The sequence below is a fragment of the Calonectris borealis genome, chromosome 5 (genome assembly GCF_964195595.1).
Source record: "Calonectris borealis chromosome 5, bCalBor7.hap1.2, whole genome shotgun sequence".
In the NCBI taxonomy this organism is placed as follows: domain Eukaryota; kingdom Metazoa; phylum Chordata; class Aves; order Procellariiformes; family Procellariidae; genus Calonectris; species Calonectris borealis.
Genome location: NC_134316.1, coordinates 30,972,832 through 30,992,486, shown reverse-complemented (window position 1 = coordinate 30,992,486; position 19,655 = coordinate 30,972,832). Strand labels below are relative to the sequence as shown.

The following is a 19,655-nucleotide window of genomic DNA, read 5'->3' as shown; positions in this document are numbered from 1 at the left end:
TTCTTCAGGAAAAATGAAATTTATGCAAGTTCCTTGTAAATAAACGAAACTGCATCAAAGATATCTGATGTCTAAAAGCCAAATTCTTTTTATAACTGAAACAAGATTATATCTGTAAGATCCATTTATAAAATCTTAAATGAGTAGATTTATTCACGTGATCCAACTTGTTGTTTTAAGGGTACATAAGAAAGCACAACTCAGGGTACAGGTATTTTTACTATGTGGATAAATTAATTATCTGGATAAATTAAGCTTATGTCCTAATTTACAGTAGATATTAAGAAATAGCAGTGCTTCTCTTTAATGAATCTAGTTTTTGTTTCTGCATTTAGAATACACAGATATGTTGAAAACAGTGCTTTTCCACATGTGGCTACAAGACTTGACCAAGAAACATCAAATCGTATAATTACAGCACTTCTCAGTGACTCAGATGTGAGCTACTACAATGAGATCCTCTAAGAAATCTAGGACTAAGCTCTTCTAAACTTTAATTTTTGGCTTTTAACAGCGTTGCTCGGTGATCTTGCAACTTGAGCATGCTTCTTAGAAGTTTTTGAGCAAAGTAGGATTTCATCAGATTGTATTATCAACATTAACAAATGTTAGTGAAAAAAAGATTAATGCTGTTCTTCTACATTACAGAAAATGAAACAAGTAGCCACATATACTTATTGTAGCAGCTAACTTTCTCAGCAGTATTTTTGGCCACTTTGATAGTAAACGTGACTTTCATCTAAAAGTTTGAAGCCCCATAAGAATCTCTACGATTTTCCAGAAGTGGCCTGGGCGGGGAAGGGACGGGGAAGGGAATGTACCCAAGTAAACTTTAAAGGGAAAAATAATGAGATAAAAATTACTAATGAGATAAAGATGAGTAACTGCCAAATTTAATGTAAATCCCTTTCAACAGCTACAGATTTGACTGCAATGAAGAGGTAGAAAAAAGAAAGAACTTCTGGTTCTCCGAGGAAAGATGGAAAGCATCTCAACCATCTTCCCATAGTTCACATATTTCAGCATTTGGCACAGAACAGGTATTTACACAGATAAAGTCTATCTCCCTGATCCCACTTATTTACCATTGTGCTGTACAGAACAGAGGAAGACCTGCAATGTCAAGTCACAGACGTTGGTGCATCCAGCCCAAACATTTCTCATTAGTTTCCTTGTGGCAGCATACAAACATTTTCTTTCTGTTACGGAAGTCCTTAGGGCTCCTGTGCTGTTGGGTAAAATGACTAAGACAAATCTTAAGTGAAGAAAATTAGCTTTATTTATGTAAATTAGAAAAATGAATTGTTAGAACTTTGGTCAAATGGTTAATTCTGTACAATTTACAATAATATTTATATACAAAACTTATAATAAAATACAGTACGTCACACTTTTCCTGAGTCACGGTGTGTTTCTCAGTTCTGTAAATCTTTTTTTTTTCCTTCTTTTTTTTAAAGTAATTAGATTCAAGAAGGAAATACCATCCTCAGTTTGATAGCGTTTGGTTTAGATAATACTGGTATTAAGAAAGAAGTCAATACGCTATATGTAGAAAATACTTTATAGCCATTGCAATTTTGATAGTTATTTTTCTATATTAAAATATGTTCCTTGATAAAAATGTTAATTAAATACTCCTTATTATGAGTTTTTTGCACTTTATTTGACACAAGACAAGCTGACTTCAAATATGTCCATCTCTCATTGCAGAGATGATACATAAATTTAGGTGAGCTACGTGTATATATAACTGATCATTTAAAGATCAGGAAACATACATCCAGGTAGAGCAGATGTCTGAATCGAGGCACGGTATATTAAAATTGCTGTCCTATCCTGGACAAGATATGTAAGCTTCAATTGCCTGGCTAATACAAAATTAACAAAGTATACATCCTGAAAAGTGAGACTACGTCAAGCAGCAAGGCACCAAGCCTGCAAATATTATATATGCATAATAGTCCCACTGTGTAAAGCACTACGGAGTCCTCAGTGAAGAAGCATTGTGGAGCTGTATTTAACAGCACTTGTTAAATCTCAGCCAGCTCAAGAAGGTATTAGGATTAAAGCTATCAATATTATCTTTATTGAGTTGAATTTTTTGAGATCAACAATAATCTATTGTAAGGCTTACAAGGATATTTAATCTGTTTACTTGATGATGCAGTGCGTTAAATTAGTAATTAGGATAGATTACAACCTGCAAGTAAATTTATGTCCCAGTTAAATCCAAAAACCAATCAGAGTAACTTATTTTTGACAAAAATCGATTTAAAACAAAATTAATTTTACTTAATGGCTAAGTGTGGGCTGCTCCTAAATGTATCTATGGTAAAGTTCACTATACTTTTTTAATATAGGCATGTACATTTGTGGTATTTTAGTCCAAAATAATCAAAAAATACAGATTAGATGACCTCTGATAGACTTATTCATAGTGTTTAGAGATGTTTAAGAAGTCTTACACTAACAGAAAGTTACCTAGAGATTTGCTTTCTCTTAAAAACTTTCTGTAATACTTCAGTGCAAACTGAAATATATGAGATCAACTCATAGCGATCCTACTCTGACTAGAAATTAAAGGGGACATTTTTTGCTGTTGATATCAAAGTGCATAAAATGACAATATGAGACTTTAAAGAAAATTGGTCTTTAGCTGAATGCTTGAACTTTTCCCAGGATTCTTTGCATGTTTAGCAGTCTTCACTCTGATACTTTCTTGATTGCCTTTTACAGCTGACTCAAGCCTGGCTTTCATAGTCGGAGAGGAAGCCATTAGTTTTTTAAAAACTGCTGAGTATTGTGGACCAATCTGCATCAGATTTTGCAAAGCAAACTCATGGAGATTTTTTGCCGAGTTTGTAGCAGAAACCAGGGCATTTTCATCCAAAAGAAAGGAAATAAGGATGGGAAGAAGGCAGGCCACCAAATGAGCACCTATGAACATTGAAAACACAACTTAAACATACACTTTTTAAAAACAGCTTCAAATTCTAACTAGAAGTATTTCTCTAAGTTAACATTTAACACAAACTATAAAGCTGCAAATGTTGTTTGAACTGTATGGTAAAAAGAACCAACATTCTTGTTAGCAATTTTGTTAGCAATTAGCGTTCAGGACTGGATTCCTAGTGGTCGTTTTGTTTTAATTTGTTACTTATGGCAACTTTCAGCATATGTAATGCTTTGGATACTAGTAATGGAAGTAACTTACGGTGCTCTTCCTCAGCAGCGGCTGTAAGAGCTGTAACCACCTTTATTCCCTCCTGAATGACTTGAAGTTCAGCAGCATTTTCAGGCTTTGCTTTTTCTGTTTCCTGCAGTTTTTCCACAATGGATGGTGCTAAAGAATGAATATAAGGATATGACACAGTTTTGTTTGGATGCTGAAAGATGGAGTGCAGCAGCTGGTAGCACTTATACTGTACCTAAAGGGAAAATCAAATTTGCGGTTACAAAGTATTATACTTAAAAATACATATCAGAGTGTTTTAAAACTCACAGCTGATCAGATAAAATTTTAATGAGGGGAAAAAACGTGTCTCACAGCTTGAGCATTCATCAGGTTGCAGGCTGCTAATGCATAATACTTTATAGGAGCATTATAACTTGTAATCAAATTATTAAGAGAAACCAGATCATGCTTCCTGTTTCTTTCCACCGAGTCCTACATCTTCCTACATTTTTGAGTTAAGGAAAAAATATTATTTTTGTGTGAAGATTATGTCTTAGTACATAGTTACTTAGTTTCTTAGTTTTGAAAATATACTCTTGCAAAAATACAGCTGACTGAAAATAGGTGCTTAAAATGTAAGCATTACCTCTGTCAAACTGTAGGCACAATTTTAAAAAGCCTCAAATGGTGCAGTAGCTTGCATGTCATTGGAAGTCAACAGGACTGAAACTGTCAAGTTCCTACACAATTTCTGAAAGGCTCAGATGCCTAAACACTTGGATAAAATTTGCAAATGCATATTGCCATTTTCTTGCAGTCATATTTGTCATCCCCGGTTTCCTATCAGTGGAAACCAATGCTTATAATACTAGAAATATATTAATATATAAAAAAGTACTTTCTTACAGCTATTTCTCAAGTAAAGGTAACTTTGTCTAATTTTTTTGTTACTAAATGAATATATACAGAGAAGATGCAAGAAAACCACAGTCAAACATGAAATCTAATGCATGTTATTTTCCGAGCTGGACTTACAGAGTGAGGAAGTCCCAACTCCTAGTAAAGCCATTTGTATTTGCAATGATAATAAATACATTTTTTTTTCCTGATACATTCGATTTTTAGATGAAGAATAGTAACAGATGAACTATGGCACTACAGTCTAAAGCAACTATGTAAAAATATTTATACTAGGTCAGAACAAAGCATTAATCTACTTCAATATGCTGCCTCCAGCAACGGCCAGGAGCTGATGCTTATGGGACAGTAAAAGTTATGTAGTGGTACTTGCTCCAGCTCCCAAACACCCACAGCTGAGGGATTTACTGTGCAAAAGATAGTATCTGTGTGTTGAAGATAAAATGAACAAATAAAATTAAACAGGTGCCTGAAAAACTACACAACTGTATCATGTACTTATCAATGTATAAAGTGCCGAGTCTGATGCAATAAAAAAAAAAAATCATAGGAATACAGAATTGTATACAGAATAAAAAATCATAAAGTCCACTGCTGGACATGTTCTTGCTAACTTGTTCAAACTGTACTTTAAAATACAACAGATACAGTCAGGACAGAATTAACTGGAATCAACACACAGGACAAGTGAAACAACTGAACAGAAAATATGCTAAAATCCATTTAATATGATACTGATATTCTTATAACTTCACCAGTACTTACAAGAGGATCTTTTGAGTCAAGTGTTATTTTAAACTTCTCAATACAACGCTTTTGAAGGCACTCTACGGCAGTAACTTCTGGACTGGTAGACATAACAAATACTGTGATAGCAGTAAGCAGGCTAACTTCATTAGGTTCTTGGAGAAGTCCATCTACTATCAATAAAGTAAGCAGTCTGTTAGATTTGCATTAAAAGTAATTCTATGAATTCAAGTGTTACACAGAGGTGGAACAGAAATATCAATGTCTACATTTCTTTAGGAATCTCTTTTTTCAAATACATGACTCGGACGCACTGATATGGACTTTTAATGTAATAAAAGCAAAGGCCAAAATGGGAATTCAGGGGCAGTTTTATGCATATTTAGAAATAACAGCATACTCCTATTTCATTGTTCCTGTGTATAAGTACAAGAAATATCTTTGAAGAGCTGGACATATTCAGGCACAACCTATTTTGAGAATATAAAATTTACATTAGGAACACACATTCTTTTGCTATAACTTAAAAAACCAGTACTATAAACAAAAGTTCCAACAACAAATTACAACTTAGAGATTAAACGTAAGGAATGATAAAAGTACTACAAATTTGGGAAGTTGAAGAGGCAGCACACAGAAAACTAACTTTAAGACAAAAATATTTTTTCTTCAACTACTGTTTTAATACCTTTTGCTTCACTACAGACACTAATTCCTTGTGGAGAACCTGCATGCAGTACGGCTGTCTCTCATGCTCAGCTGTACTCAGCCATAACTCCTGTTTATTCCATCGTACCATGTAACTACATTGTGGCACTACATAATACAGCGGTAAGCCTGCAATCCCAATTTATATCCTTACAGATGATGACTTCTCATATGAACTGTAGGGACAAGATTGCACTATAGTTTCAACAGTACTTGGTAGCCAACTAATCCTCCTGTGACTAAGATATTAGTCTTTTTTTAAGATGTGGGTGAATTTAACTTAAATAAAACCAAACAACCTTTCACCCTAAACATTTTTTGTCTTGTTTTTTAAAGACACAAACCCAAAACTTGTGATTACCTTGATCCCAACAGTCAAGCACTGTGACCAAAGCACTACGTAGAAGATCAGTCCAAGCAGTCCGACTCTTCTCTGCTCGAGCCATCGGAGAAGACAAGAGTCCTTTAAGAGCTTGTAGAGATGCAGCAACCGTCAAAGGTAACTGGCCATCTCGCAATTTCACAGCAGTTTCTTTAAGTACTCCAATAATTAGGTACAAGATAGTAGGAAGAACTGAAACACTTCCTGTAAAACAAAACAAATTAATCTCATGGAAGTTAAAAAAATTCAGGTCCTTTTACATTAAAAAAAATTGAAGCGGTTTTCTTGGATTCTCTTTTTTATTTATAATTTATCATTTTTAATCATCCATGTGAATGGAGGCACTGGTAGTTTGAAGAAAGATTTGAAATATCATGTGACTTGCTATAGCAAACATGGAGTCAGACTGCTTAAGTGAAGTTAAACCTTTTCCCCTTTTAAATTATATCTTTTCCTTGATGATTTTATTATATGAAGTGTGGAATTATGTCATGTTTAGAGAAAAGCAAGAACAGAAAGATCAGAACCACCGAGGAGCAGAAGAAGAAAAGCTATGGAAGTACACAATGTACTGAATAGTAGAAAACAAATTATGAGCAATAATTATGCAATTATTTTGCAGTGAAGACAATACAGTGAAGGAAATTAACAGGGGGTAATTTCAAAACTGGTAAGAGGAAATACTTCTCCCACATGATGTGTAGTTAGCCAAGGAAATTGCTCCAGGAAATCACTAAAGTCAAGAATTTAGTAAGATTAATAAGAAGAGGATCTCAGACTAAAAATGCGTAACAAGAATTCCTAGAATTATAATAAAAAACTCTAACAAATATTTTGGAAAAGAGGAGACCTAAGGAGAGAAGCAGTTTGTCCCACAGCCTACTGAACAGATCTTCATCTCTCCTTGAGAATCTGATAGTTGACCTGTCTGAATAAGACACTATTAAAAAAAAAAATTTAAAAAAATCACAGGAATAACTTGGCATAGCAGTTTTGCGTATTCTTATGTCTTTGAATCTAATAGTAATACAGAATTCTGCACATACTGGAGACAATCTAGAAACCTGCAACCTGTGTTGCTCCTATCTTAAGTTCTGATTCAGCAAAGCACAGAGTTAAGCATATGGCTTAATATGCTTATGTCCTTCCCTAATCAGCAAAATGCTTATTTTTTAAAGATTTTAATATACTGATGTTCGTGAGAGACCTGTTGAATAATAAGGGTCTCTGACTTATGCATAAGTATTTTCTGAATCTGAGGACATCTATCTTCTATTTGTAAGAAGTCTCTGAAAATTGACTGTTGGAATTCAGTAGGAAATACACCTCATGAGCATCATTTATTTGAAAATTTTATTATGCATACATAGCATGACAGGTGCCTGAAGTAAGAGACACGGTAGTCACAGGACTGTAACTGCAGTTACCTATTAAAGGGGAAAAAATGAAGCAATTCCACATAGGAATTCTCTTCTCTTTGATTATATGAGTTGACTTTTGGAGATGCGTCCTTATTCAACTGACTGTCTAAGCAAGCTTAAGCTCCTCATTTTAGTAACCTGACTTAAATGCTTAAGTTCTCTAGTGTAAACATCCCATCTGGTCTGATCCTGCAAGTTGTCAGTTTGTGGAATAACTTAAACAGCTAAAGACAAAAAGAACTACAGGGAGAAAAGAAAAATCACAGATTATTTTTCATACAAGATAGTCACCCTCAGATCTAAGTGATGCTATGTTTGTTTCCTTTTGCTTTGAACTCATAAATAATGAGCTGCAGATGGAAAAGAGAAATCACATCATCACCCTACAATGATAGCAAGAACTGCCTACTATTCCATTTGGAGTATGCTATCCCCCGAAGAAGAATCTTGTAATAGAGAACAAATTAAGAAAAAAGAAGAAATTTTCAGGGCTGGTAAATGCAAAAATTTGCATAAGGTGTAACACAGATACCTAAGGTGAGAACAGAGGAATAGGGCAGAAATGGTTTATAGGTGTGGCTGTAACAGTACTGAAAGATCATACGTATGAATATGATATTGGGGGGTGGTGGTGGGGAACCATCTTAAAGTTTGGAGTGAATCCAAAATGAATCATGGGCAAAAGTCAAACTAATCTGAGGAATCAACCGTAACTCCTTACAGTGGTTTTCTAATGTTCGAATGATGGCTTTTATTGAAAGGTAACATGATACATTTCCCTTTTAAATTTAATTTATGTCTGCATTATAAATTCCAGAATAGACAATTCAAGTAGAATATAATCATGTAGCTATCATATACTTCCCTGTACAAAATGAATCTATTAATTGCACTGCTACATGTGGGAGGAAAAGAAAAACTACTCCTTTAATTGCTTCAGTTTTGTAACTTGTTTTGTAATCTGACAGTCAAAAAAATAATTAGAACAGGAAATTGTCACAAGCAAATCAACAAAACTTGCTGCCAGATTTATCCAGCTGAGAAAATCAGGTAATAACAAGGGGGCTCAGAAGAGCCCAATATTCTTTCATTAATCTTTTCTTGTGATGAAACAGCATACCTTCAGGAGAGCAGATTGCAGGAACATCAGAGAGAATAACTAATGCTGCTGCTACCAGTCTACTTCCATCTTCTGACAATAACAGATGTTTTCCAGATTGAACTGCAGGGCTACAAGTTAATTTAGGGTTGAGCTGGGGAAGCTGTCTGACAAGAATACAAACACACAACTCCAGTGTTGCGAAGACTAACGATTTCCCAGGCACCAGTCCTCCTGTATCTTTTCCTTCTCCAAATTCTGGTAGCGTTTCCTTTTCTGCAGCACCATCATCAACTACAACAAAAAGAAGAAATATGGCAGAAATCTGCAGGCTGTATCTCGTTTCCAAAAAGTTTACTTCTTAAGACTGTTTCATCACCAAGTGACAATCTTGATACATATATACGTGCATGCATATGTATTCAAAGTTCTACTGGCAAACATCCATCCTTCTGAATAAGCAAACTATGCACTAATTGTCAAAAGGCAAAAGCGTGTGCAATAGATTTAGACATACAACGTGCTGAGGCACCATGCCAATATGGTGTCACCTGATATAGGTGTTTTGATTCTACTTCCAGTTTTTTTCTTTTAGAAAATCAACTTTAGGAAGTTACAATCAGAGTAACTAGTGGAGTCTGGCTTGTAACAGCTGTGTGTGCTGAGTCTCTCCGTTGCTCTACTGCAGCTGATCCCAGCTTTTCACTAAGACTCCTCCCTCTCTGACACCACACAGGAGTATCCCAACTGCAGTTTCTCCAGTTTTCCTCCTCACTTCATGCCCTCTAGTCACCACCAAAACCACCTGCTATCTATCATATCACCCCAATTTCTTATGTCAGGCATCTGGACTGACTTAAGTAAACGAGGATTAGACACCAACTGTGAAACACTTCAATTAAGATGCATCTTGGAATATCACCTTCAAGAATCCAGTTTTCCAAGACAGAATTGCTTTAACCCTGATAATATGTATTCAACATCTCATACATACTGTACCTTCTGCACTTCTCCGTTTTTCCTTCACATGTTCCTGAGCTGCAAAAAGAATCAGCCGAACCACTTCAAGGGCAGCAAGCTGAATATCAGGCGATTCTCTGGTCAGTATCAGTCGATGCAAAACATTCAACAGCTCTACACCCAACTCCTACAGTAAGAAAAATGCTTAATATATCCCCATTTTAATGCAGGTATTTTAGAAATTTGTTAATACTTGCTAAAGCCAACAGTATTACTCTTATTAGTCTCACTAAGGAACACAGTATAATTGATACAATCACAGGAGTTGGCATTTTCTTCAACATCTAGCTCCTAGCTCCCAGTAGCAGCAGTCCTGCTCAATTCACCCAACAAAATAGTAATCACGGTAATTTAGAGACAAGGCACTTAAAACTACTAAAAAACCCCCAAGTAATCTTTATCTTAAGGCTTTCTAACTCTTGAAGGTGGGGATACTACATTTTCGCTCTCCTACAGTATTGCATTTCCTTGGAGAGAGCACCAATAGTCAGCAGAACTTGGGCATGTCCACAGTTCTTTTATTGCTTTTGCTGTGTTAGACAATTGCATGGCACACAGGATGGTATAAAGCTTAATTTTAAGGGGGGGGGGGGGGGGGGGAGGAATTTTGAAGTTACTACTTCTTTTTAGGATCACTGGTGTGTTGCGGGTTTTTTTGCTTTTGCTTTTTTTTTTTTTTAATGCCACTGCTTTTGTCCAGTTTCCTTTTATCATCTTCAGTATTTACAACAGAATTAATTGAACTGTCCCTTGACAGAGATAGTAAAAGAACTTTTTTTTCCGGAATTCTGTCTTTACCTGGCTGTCATCCTACTCATCTATTACCCCTTCCTGACAAAATGCTCTCAAGTTCCCTGCCCCTCACTGTCTTCTTACAGGTTCCATGTTGTGCTCTTTTTCTCTCCTCCCTCTACAGCTTTGGATTTTGGTAAAGCATATAATTCACCTACTACTTATGTGTTGAAGATTCCTGGATATACAATAGAGAGTAGAGATACTGTTCAAACTAAAATTATGCCTTAATTCTGGGGGGCTTTTGATCATTAAGACATTACCTGATCACCACCTATTTTAGACCTTGGCCATGGAACGTCAAAGAGTGCCTGTAGGGCACGTAAGCAGGCAATAATGTTCTCCATGGCTGCATCTGATCGAGGAGAGCAGAGAAATTCCACACTAATTCCTGTAAGCATCAGAAGAAAAAACCCATATGAGCTTGAAATTTTAAGTAATTTTGTCAATTGCTAAGTAACCTAACTAGGTTGAGCAGACATAGAAATAGCATTTGCATTTGGTATTAAGTGAATTCATCTTCTATTGCTAATATCTTGGGGCAAGAACTCTATTTCCCTCAAAACAATGAAAGAGCTTCAGCTTCTAGACAGTATAAGACATGATTATAACTGGCTATTAACATAAATAAATAAAAAACCAGAGCAATTTCTGAGTAAAACACTGAACTCTAGGTCCAATGAACAGGCAGACAATTCATAATGAGTATATAGCAGAATATTTGCCTAATCACACTGATTTATGTAATAGAAGGAAATAATGAAGAAAGTAATAATAGTTCACAAACTCAAAGGCTAAGGCTTTATCTTCCCATTTTACAAAAATGCTTAAGATCGCAGCTACCACAATTGGATCACCAGCAATAAGTAAATCGCATGGAAGCCTAAGTTTGCAAATCCTAGAGCAGATAAAAACAATCACTTTTTTCTGAGCTTTCAGGACTGTTCAGATGACTTTTTATCACACTGGAGATAAACTTCATAAACTGTGATCCATATTCTCATGCCAGTTGTACAGCTGTAATTCCAAAATGTGTGATGACTTGGGAAACAGATCAATGTACGCTAAAGAACAGCTGTGCAACAAAAAGTATCTGTGTTTTAAAATTCTTTCAGTTTCTCTGTAGGAAGTGACAATGAACAAGTGGAATATGTTCAGAAGCAGAATAAACAGCCAGGCGTCCATGGTAAAGTATATGAAATTTGAAGCACTAATCCAGTAGTATAGGAAGCAGGGGAAATGAGCAGCTTTTGTGTCAGAGGTCCCACTTTTAACTGAGGGAGCAATGGAGTTCAAAAGGAAGCTGGCTCTGTGCAGGAAGACTGGGATTCAAAAGAAGCCATATGCATCTGGGTCATACAAACCCATTCCAAAAAGGGATTACAAAAGAAGGATACAAAAGAGAGACCAAAGAAAAAAAATACAATCAGAAATGCCTAATTGTGTAAATTTAGAGAACTGGGACTGAATTCAACTGCCTGATTAGCGTCTGCAGTAGTGGAGGCTTAAACAGAGTGCCATGTGAACTTAAAACACTTTTGTACTGTGAGGGTGACCAAGCATGGTACAGGTTGCCTAGAGAGGTTGTGAAGTCTCCATCCATGGAGATATTCAAAAGCTGTCTGGACACAGTCCTGGGCAACTAGGTGGCCCTGCTTGAGCAGGGGGTGGTGGACAAGATGACCTCCATAAGTCCCTTCCAACCTACACGCTATTCTGGTTGATGTAAAACTGTACTTCAGTGATGCTAAACCGTACACTCTGTAATTGTAGTGCTACAACCGTGATAAAATCTACCCTTGAACTTTATATGCAGAGCAGTAAGCCCTTGTTTAGGACTTGTTTAGCTCACACTGAGTGTTTTTTCTATCACATTTGGGAAAATGCTCTACAGTTTTCTCACTAGGACTTGAAATTCTTCTGACTGTATACTTTTCTAAGAGATGCAATATTCAACAATGCAGTTAAATGTGAATAATTAAATATTTGTTTGCTAACAGTTTTATCTATTAAAAATGACATTTTGGGTTACAGCATCTAGACAGATTATGCACTCACTAACCCAAGATAAGATGAAATCTGTCAGTATTCACATCCTCAGGAGATTTCACCAAGGGCCTGGTAGAAGAATCTTGACACATTGTAGTTGGGGTGACAGGTCTAGAGAGATTAGTAACTCCTTCATCTGCATCAACAATGATGAAACCTGTGCTAGTAAGCCATAATGCTGTAGCATAAAGTATCAGTGCCCAGGAGTTGTAGTAATGAGGTCTGGCATTTTCAATTGTCTCTGCTGTATAAAATGTACCACCTGCAAGAAGAGAAGTTACAGTTTTACAGATGTAATTTATTTTCAACTACTATATTTTCTCATTCTAATAAAAGGGGATTCTTCTTTTTATTGAAATTATATTTATCGTATTTTATGTATGACTTTTTTTTTTTTTCAATTTTCAGTATTAAAATTCAGGCTAATGAGGGCGCTTCATTTAGATTTATTTGGATAGAATCCAATACAATTACCTTTTTCTTCTTTCAACCATAAAATTACCCAACAAACAAGAATACCAAGCAAACTACTTTTCATATCAGTGAAACATCTGTTCTCAAAAGCAGTCTTTATCTTTAGATAGGTACACAAGTATGCATATTCTCTATACAATTTAATCTTACTGTGATCTTAACACAAGTCAGCTAGGACATAAATGATGTGCACTTACAAGTGACCTATGAAAATACAATTGATTTGCCTTCTTACCTTCAGCAGGTAGTTGAGATGCATATTCTGAAGGCAAAGTTAAGAGAGCAAAATCCTGAAGTGCAGCAAGCCAGAGCTTGCTCAGTGTTGCAAGATCTGCCTGTACTAAGTCCAGAAGTCCACTGGCTGAAGATGTTACATCTCTGTAGCTTTCTTCTGCAGAGTTTGCAATTTTTAAACAGTGATTGTGTGCATCACTTTGATTTTTCTGCTTTTCAACTGCAACTATGTAAACCTGTTCATATATTTGGAGAGAGATATACAAATATAAACACTTGGAAAACTACTGTGATCATTAACATGGCTGCCTGTTGAACAGGCATGAGGTTTCCTAGAATCTATTCCCCGCTTCAAGTCCAGTAGGCACGGGTAAACAAGCACTTATTTTCTAAACCTTCTGAATCCACTCACCTAGCTAATCTTGATGCAAGAGTCCCAATAAAGGGAAGCCTACTAAAATTACTAAACATAGCTGCAGTTAACTTCCCTGCTCTTAAAATTTAATATATTACTTGTCCACTTCAGCTTCCAACCATTAAACACTGTTATAGTTATAGCCACAAGAATTAAGAACTTATTATCAAATAATATACCTATAATCATAATCCCGAACCCACAGTCAAATCATTCCTAAATCTTCTTTTAACTGAAACGACATATTGCACTTGCAACCAACTTCTCAAAACTATGTATTACTCTGTGTTAGGAGTAAAGAATGAAGAGTAGTCTTGCATCATTTGCAAACTTTGGGTGTTACCATCAATAGGGTAACTTCAATGCGAGAAGGTGAATTTCCCTAGATGCCTCTCTAGTTATCGAAAAAGATAGGCTTGAGAATGTTTCACACCAGCAGCCCTCTTTAGTCTCTCCAAAATGCTCCTCGAGGGAAGCTCTTCTCCTCAACTATGAAGGAGACATAGGAGACCAGTTCAACTAACCTAAAGTTAGCTTTTGTGAGTATCTGTCTCCTGCGATTATGATTTCTGTACCTTTTTCAAATTTGCTAGTTGTAGTGGGTTGACCCAGGACAGCAACTAAGCACCCACCAAACCCCTCTCTCACTCCTCCCCGCAACAGGATGGAAGAATTCCCTCAAATTCTGGAAACAAGAAATAGGTAAGATCCTAAGTGAGAAGGAACTGCCTTGGGCTTAAGTGAAATATTTGTAAATTACAGGTCACAAAAGCTTATCCCCAGTTTACTTTGTCATAGTTTGTCATATCGGAGATCCAGTAGAAAGTTATAGAGAGTTTGCTTTGAAGACTTCCAGTGATCTTAATTATAGACTGGAACAATCTACAGATCATAACTTCTTACAGTTGAGCCTCACATCTAGTCTGAATTTTGATTCAGCTTCTGACCAGTGATAGGTTATTTTTATATGCCATTAAAAATCTTTCCTCCATATAATAATTTTAAATTCATCACAGTACCTTATCTTTTCCTGAATAGATTAGACTGATCTACTTAAATCTCTCAGTGTAAGCACGTTTTCAAGATTTTTATTCCCACTTGCTAGCTTTTCTCCAGTGGCTTTCCTATTTTGCCAGTATCCTTTCTCAAGTATGGACACCAGAGGTTGGTATTTTTTTCTACAAATGTTCACATAAAAGCTATATCTAGTGCCTGTGTTCTCCTTTAAAATAGCTCCCTGGTAATACGCAGAAATATCATATTAACTACATAACATGCTCACATTTAGCTGGCTATCAACCATCAGCATCCAAGGTCGTTATCAGTGCTTTCTAAGACACATCTTCCAGAGATTACATACATTGTTCACATTTTTATTTTTTAAATATCTAACCTTGCATTTACATGTATTAAAACAGACATTCACGTGAGCTGACTTTAAGGCAGATAGCCAATGCAGTACTGAATTGACATTGTTAACTTACAAGAACTACCTTTAAGAAATTAAATGCAAATAGACAATCAGAAAAATTACACCTATTTAAAATGGTACGTTCAGTGCACCATCACCATTTATACCATGCCAATTTAAAATGAATTGAAATATTAGAACATGTTAAGAAATTAATATTTCTTAAGTACTAGACATATTTCTTAATGTATAGTACAACACAAATAGTTTAACTAGCAGTGCTTTTGTCAAGTTTGCAAAGTTCATGTACTGTTTAGAGGTATCAAAACAAAGCAAAGGACCAGCAACTTCTATTTAATGAAGCATGTAAGAAATTCCTGAAACCATTCTGTCTGAAAGGTTCTAACTCACCTACCAGATATCAAGACTATCATTACAGAGCTGTTACACTAACCTCTGCCCAAGCCTTAAGCACAGCCAGTGCCTCCATAGTTGAGGTGCTTTCATTATATTGTTGACTTTGTGCTTCTTTCCCAGCCTGCACCTTTACCAAAGAGGATACAAGCAACTGGTGAACCCTTCGAAGGTCATTAAGATCACTTACAACACCACTTGCTATCCAGGCACTGCATACCTAGTGTTGTAAAACAGAAATAATGAGAAACAAGAGCCAAACACCACTAGATACTCTTTTTTCCATCTGTAAAATTATGAAAACCAGACTTAATTTCTACTGAGATACAGTTACTCTCAGATAATAATCGATGTTGAATCACATTACAGTTTAGAATACATAAATAATGAAAGCCAAAAACATTAGAGGGATGTCATAAATAACAGCCAAAGTATTAACTGCTACAAAGTTTCTCAAAAGATTTTAAAGCGCATAAAATCTTTCAGTTGTTACAATATAGAGGTACCATGGGTGACATTACTTTGTGTGCATTGAGGATTTAAGGCTAGATGATTTATTTCCTTTTTCTTGTGTGGCGTATCAAGCAAAAAGAAAATTTCAGAGGGTCTATTATCTAAAACTTCTGACTTTCAACACTTGCCTGACATGCTTTTGCTGTGACATCAGGAGGAGTTTCGGGAGCAAAGGCAGGCCTAAGTGCTGCTCCAACCTAAAGAGAAGTTATACAACATTTAATACATAGTGAACAATTAACTAAATAATTACTTTTCATAAGCAGGTTTTGTTGCAGTTTTCCTTTATAAAGCATACTTTCCCTTTCATTTTTCCACAGACTGTTTCAGTGAGGTTAAAAAGCAGGGAGACAGCTGCAGTCATACTTTTATTGTTTTGTTTTGCTTACACTGAAGACATGGTTCTCTTTGAGAGGGGTCTTCAAAGTTGGTTCTGTTTTTTGCACAGTCTAAAACTGAAACAGAAACCTCTTCCTTCCTGAACTCTTGACTTGATGAGAAGCCGTCAAAAGAAAATACAATGTTCCAAACCATGAAAGACTTACAAGACACCTAATGAGTGACATTTCCTTACTCATTCCTCACTCAGAAAGAATACAGATCTAAGGAAACAAACAGCTGAAGTTGGTCAACTTTGCAAAGTGAAAGAAGGGGAGAGCACAAACCCCATTTGCCTAATAAAGAACACACAAACATATACTTGCCAGGTTGCAGAGATTTCACCTCCTCTCACTGTTGAAAGCTATTTCACTAAAGGCTAATGAAAATTTCCCTTGCTGCTTTAGCTGAAACTCAGACTTAAGTCTGATGCTCTTTGGGATGAAAGTAAAAGTGTAGTACAAGTACTACAAATACAAGTTTGTGAAAATAAGTGAGAAGGAGTTGTTTTTAATGACAATTAATGACAGTTTCTTAAGACCCCCTAAAGCTCAGACTTCATTTAAGGAACTTCTGAACAAGATTTCAGGAAACAATTACTTAAGTCTGGAAAATCTACATCCATCTATTTCTGGTTATTGTTATGGAAAAAAAATTGACAAGAAAAAGACTACATATTTAACTGCTTCACATCTCTTCAACTTCTATGAAACAGTTGATGAGAAAATCTATGCATAGTATTTACAGAAACACTTTAAGGGTAGTGAAGGTTAAAAGGAGAATTATTGCTACTTGTGACCTGCTTGACAGTTTTCGACAGCAAGGACAGATAGTGTATTTTTCTTCCCTTGGTAGTTCCAGACTAGATCAAAGCACTTCTGTCCCACAAAGAAGTGCCAGTAGAATAGAATTCTAATGGCAAAAGCAAGATCAAAGTGGGTTAGGATGTCTTCAGTGTCAGGATCTCTCCATTTCTGTGAGAGAAAGCCATCTGATTTATTCAATGCCTGCTAGAAATTGAAGAATGAGAGCCAGGTGAGGCTTAACACAGCTGCCTGTCATATTTAACACAAGTGCAGTCTGGGATGCAAAATGATCAGGACATCTTTTCTGTAAGTCTCAACCAAGACCTAACTGAAATAGATCTTGTGAGTACAAGCCATGCTTTTACCTCCTCTGGCTTATTTATTGACCAAGATCTCCTAGTGTGATCTCTGGTGTGCAAAGGCTACTTATTTCTAAGTAGAGTTTTAAATGATAGTTGTTCCTAATATTGCTTGCAATACTTCCGCACTTTGAAACCAATGCTTTCCGAAAAAACCTCAATGTTCTATTTTCTTTCTGCTGTATTCAAATAGGGAAGAGGGAAAAATGCTGAAACTTGAAAAACTTTGGGGCTAAAACATATACCAACTGAAAAGATGCTTCCTAAGGAAGTTAAGTCCGAAGAAATTAATAGTTTCAGTAACAAACTAACTGAAACCCAACTCTAGTAATACGCACTGCAAAAAGCAGACTTCTTTTAGTGATTAACTGTAACTCTAAACTTTTCAAAGTTACTTGAAAGCAATGGTGCTTTTCAAAGCAATGGTGCTTACATTGGCTTGATATTGCTCCAGAATTACATGACCTGGAAACTCTGGTTCTGGAACAGCTGCAAATTTCCGAACAACAATTAGCAACGTCTGAAGCCCAGAAAGACGAAGTTGATCACTGTGATCTGTGGCAGCCATAAAAGCCATACGAATCAAGTCAGATAAATGCAATACCAAAAAGTCATCTGAAGAGAAAACAGAAATTAAAAAAGAAAACAGTTTTATTACTTTTAGCTTTAGACATATTTTATAAGACTGCTACCAACATTTTCCAAATGTAAATTTTACATTTTATCTTACCACGTATCAAGGATTCACTTAAGGCAGCTTACACATAGAACAATCTTACTTAGACATCTTATGTTAGCTGATCTAGGCTCTTTTCCATTTGAATGTAAAAAAAAAAAGTACTTAGAATAAAGCATAAATATCTTTATGTATGAGGCAGATTTTCTAAAAAAGAATTTTGAGGAAAACACCTCCAGATAAACATTGAGAGCTACTGAAAATTGCCACTGTGTTTCTACTGGTAATTATGCAAATTATGGAAAGAAAAAAAGTGGAGGTTTTTAGTCATACTCCCAAATACCAAATTGTGATGTTGTAGGCTGGTGCCAGCTATCACTTCTGATTGCCAATGCTATGCAGAAACAATGGCTTCCTACATGTATGCCATGGTACTATAACCAGGAAAGTGAGTGTAAATGCTGCGTGATATGCCAATATTTTGGCAAATAAAAAATGCTCTACACCTTAATAAATATAGGCTTCTAATCAGAGTAATTAAAAGTTTCGACAATTACAAACAAAAAATTTATGATGGATTTCATTAAGATGCAAACAGCTAATATTTATTTTAAGCATACTGTGCATTCTGTGAAATTCTTACAGTGCTTATCACATACCTCTCGAATCACGTTGTTTTCTTTCCTGAGCCAAAGTTATATCAAAATGTGCACTGCCTGCATTTTCACACTGGCTTATAATTTTACAAACACACTCTGCAGCAAAAACTCTGGTAGACCATCGTGGATTACTGAAAGGATGGAACCTCTCATCGCTGTCAGACGTTAATACAGATGCATCATCCGCTTTGGCAGTTTCCTCTTCTTGAGTGGTACCTACTGAAGCTACTGTATTGAAATCTGTATTTAGGACACAGGGGAAAAGAAAGAAGTAGTGTAATTAATATTCTTTCTTACTGTAACTGAAAACGACAGAAGGACTCATAAGAGAATCTCTTCAAAGTCCATCTCTAGCCTCCAACTCATTATGACTCCCTTCAACCTTGGTGTCTTAAAGTAAACGCTAGAATTAAAAATAAAATGTAACAAAACTGTCTGCATTTGGTTGATGTTACTTGCTGGAAGACAAGTAAATGAAGAACTGCAGTGAAAGAAGTGAAAGAAAAAAAAACCCTTTTAAAGTAAGTGTGACACATTAGAAGCTAGTACTTTTCCAAATCAAAAAATTTAAATCCAAGAAGTTTTTCTCCTGGACTGCAGGTAAAAGAAAAGAAATTCCGCCCCCACAATATTCAGCACAGTAATTAATTTTATCTGCTCAGGAGTTTCATTATGATATAGTAGGTCTGCATCATTCCTATTATTAATAGAAGAGAGGGTCTGAATATTTTTCTTGTAGGTACTTGCACAGGATGCACAAGCTCAAACGTATTCTGCATTTCCATTTCTGATATGGAAATAAGTTAACGTTAGGACTATAAATCAACAAGAATATGAACAGGCAAGACATACTAAAATGTTTACAAAAACTTGTTCAATAGGGAAAAGGCAACCAGAAGGGAGAAAGTCATATTCCTTCTGAAAGAACTAAGTTAAAGGGTCCAGTGTTTCAATATGAAGGACGATGATACACTTCATAAATGTGAAACATTCAAGAAACAAGAA

General features: G+C 35.8%; 1 protein-coding gene across 2 annotated transcripts in view; it reads right to left on the bottom strand.

Annotated features, from left to right (window-relative positions):
• Positions 1 to 1,256: 1,256 nt before the first annotated feature.
• The window catches only part of HEATR5A (HEAT repeat containing 5A), a 56,859-nt gene continuing 38,460 nt past the window's right edge, over positions 1,257 to 19,655 (bottom strand). For both annotated transcript variants that reach the window (XM_075151714.1, XM_075151715.1), the window contains 13 exons: positions 18,651 to 18,890; positions 17,749 to 17,930; positions 15,901 to 15,969; positions 15,300 to 15,479; positions 13,021 to 13,255; positions 12,325 to 12,573; positions 10,526 to 10,653; positions 9,450 to 9,597; positions 8,472 to 8,744; positions 5,910 to 6,134; positions 4,859 to 5,013; positions 3,215 to 3,428; positions 1,257 to 2,937 (listed from right to left, as the gene is read on the bottom strand). In XM_075151714.1, coding sequence (XP_075007815.1) covers positions 2,636 to 2,937; positions 3,215 to 3,428; positions 4,859 to 5,013; positions 5,910 to 6,134; positions 8,472 to 8,744; positions 9,450 to 9,597; positions 10,526 to 10,653; positions 12,325 to 12,573; positions 13,021 to 13,255; positions 15,300 to 15,479; positions 15,901 to 15,969; positions 17,749 to 17,930; positions 18,651 to 18,890 — 2,600 coding nt within the window. In that variant the 3' untranslated portion in view covers positions 1,257 to 2,635. The remainder of the gene's footprint in view (positions 2,938 to 3,214; positions 3,429 to 4,858; positions 5,014 to 5,909; positions 6,135 to 8,471; positions 8,745 to 9,449; positions 9,598 to 10,525; positions 10,654 to 12,324; positions 12,574 to 13,020; positions 13,256 to 15,299; positions 15,480 to 15,900; positions 15,970 to 17,748; positions 17,931 to 18,650; positions 18,891 to 19,655) is intronic.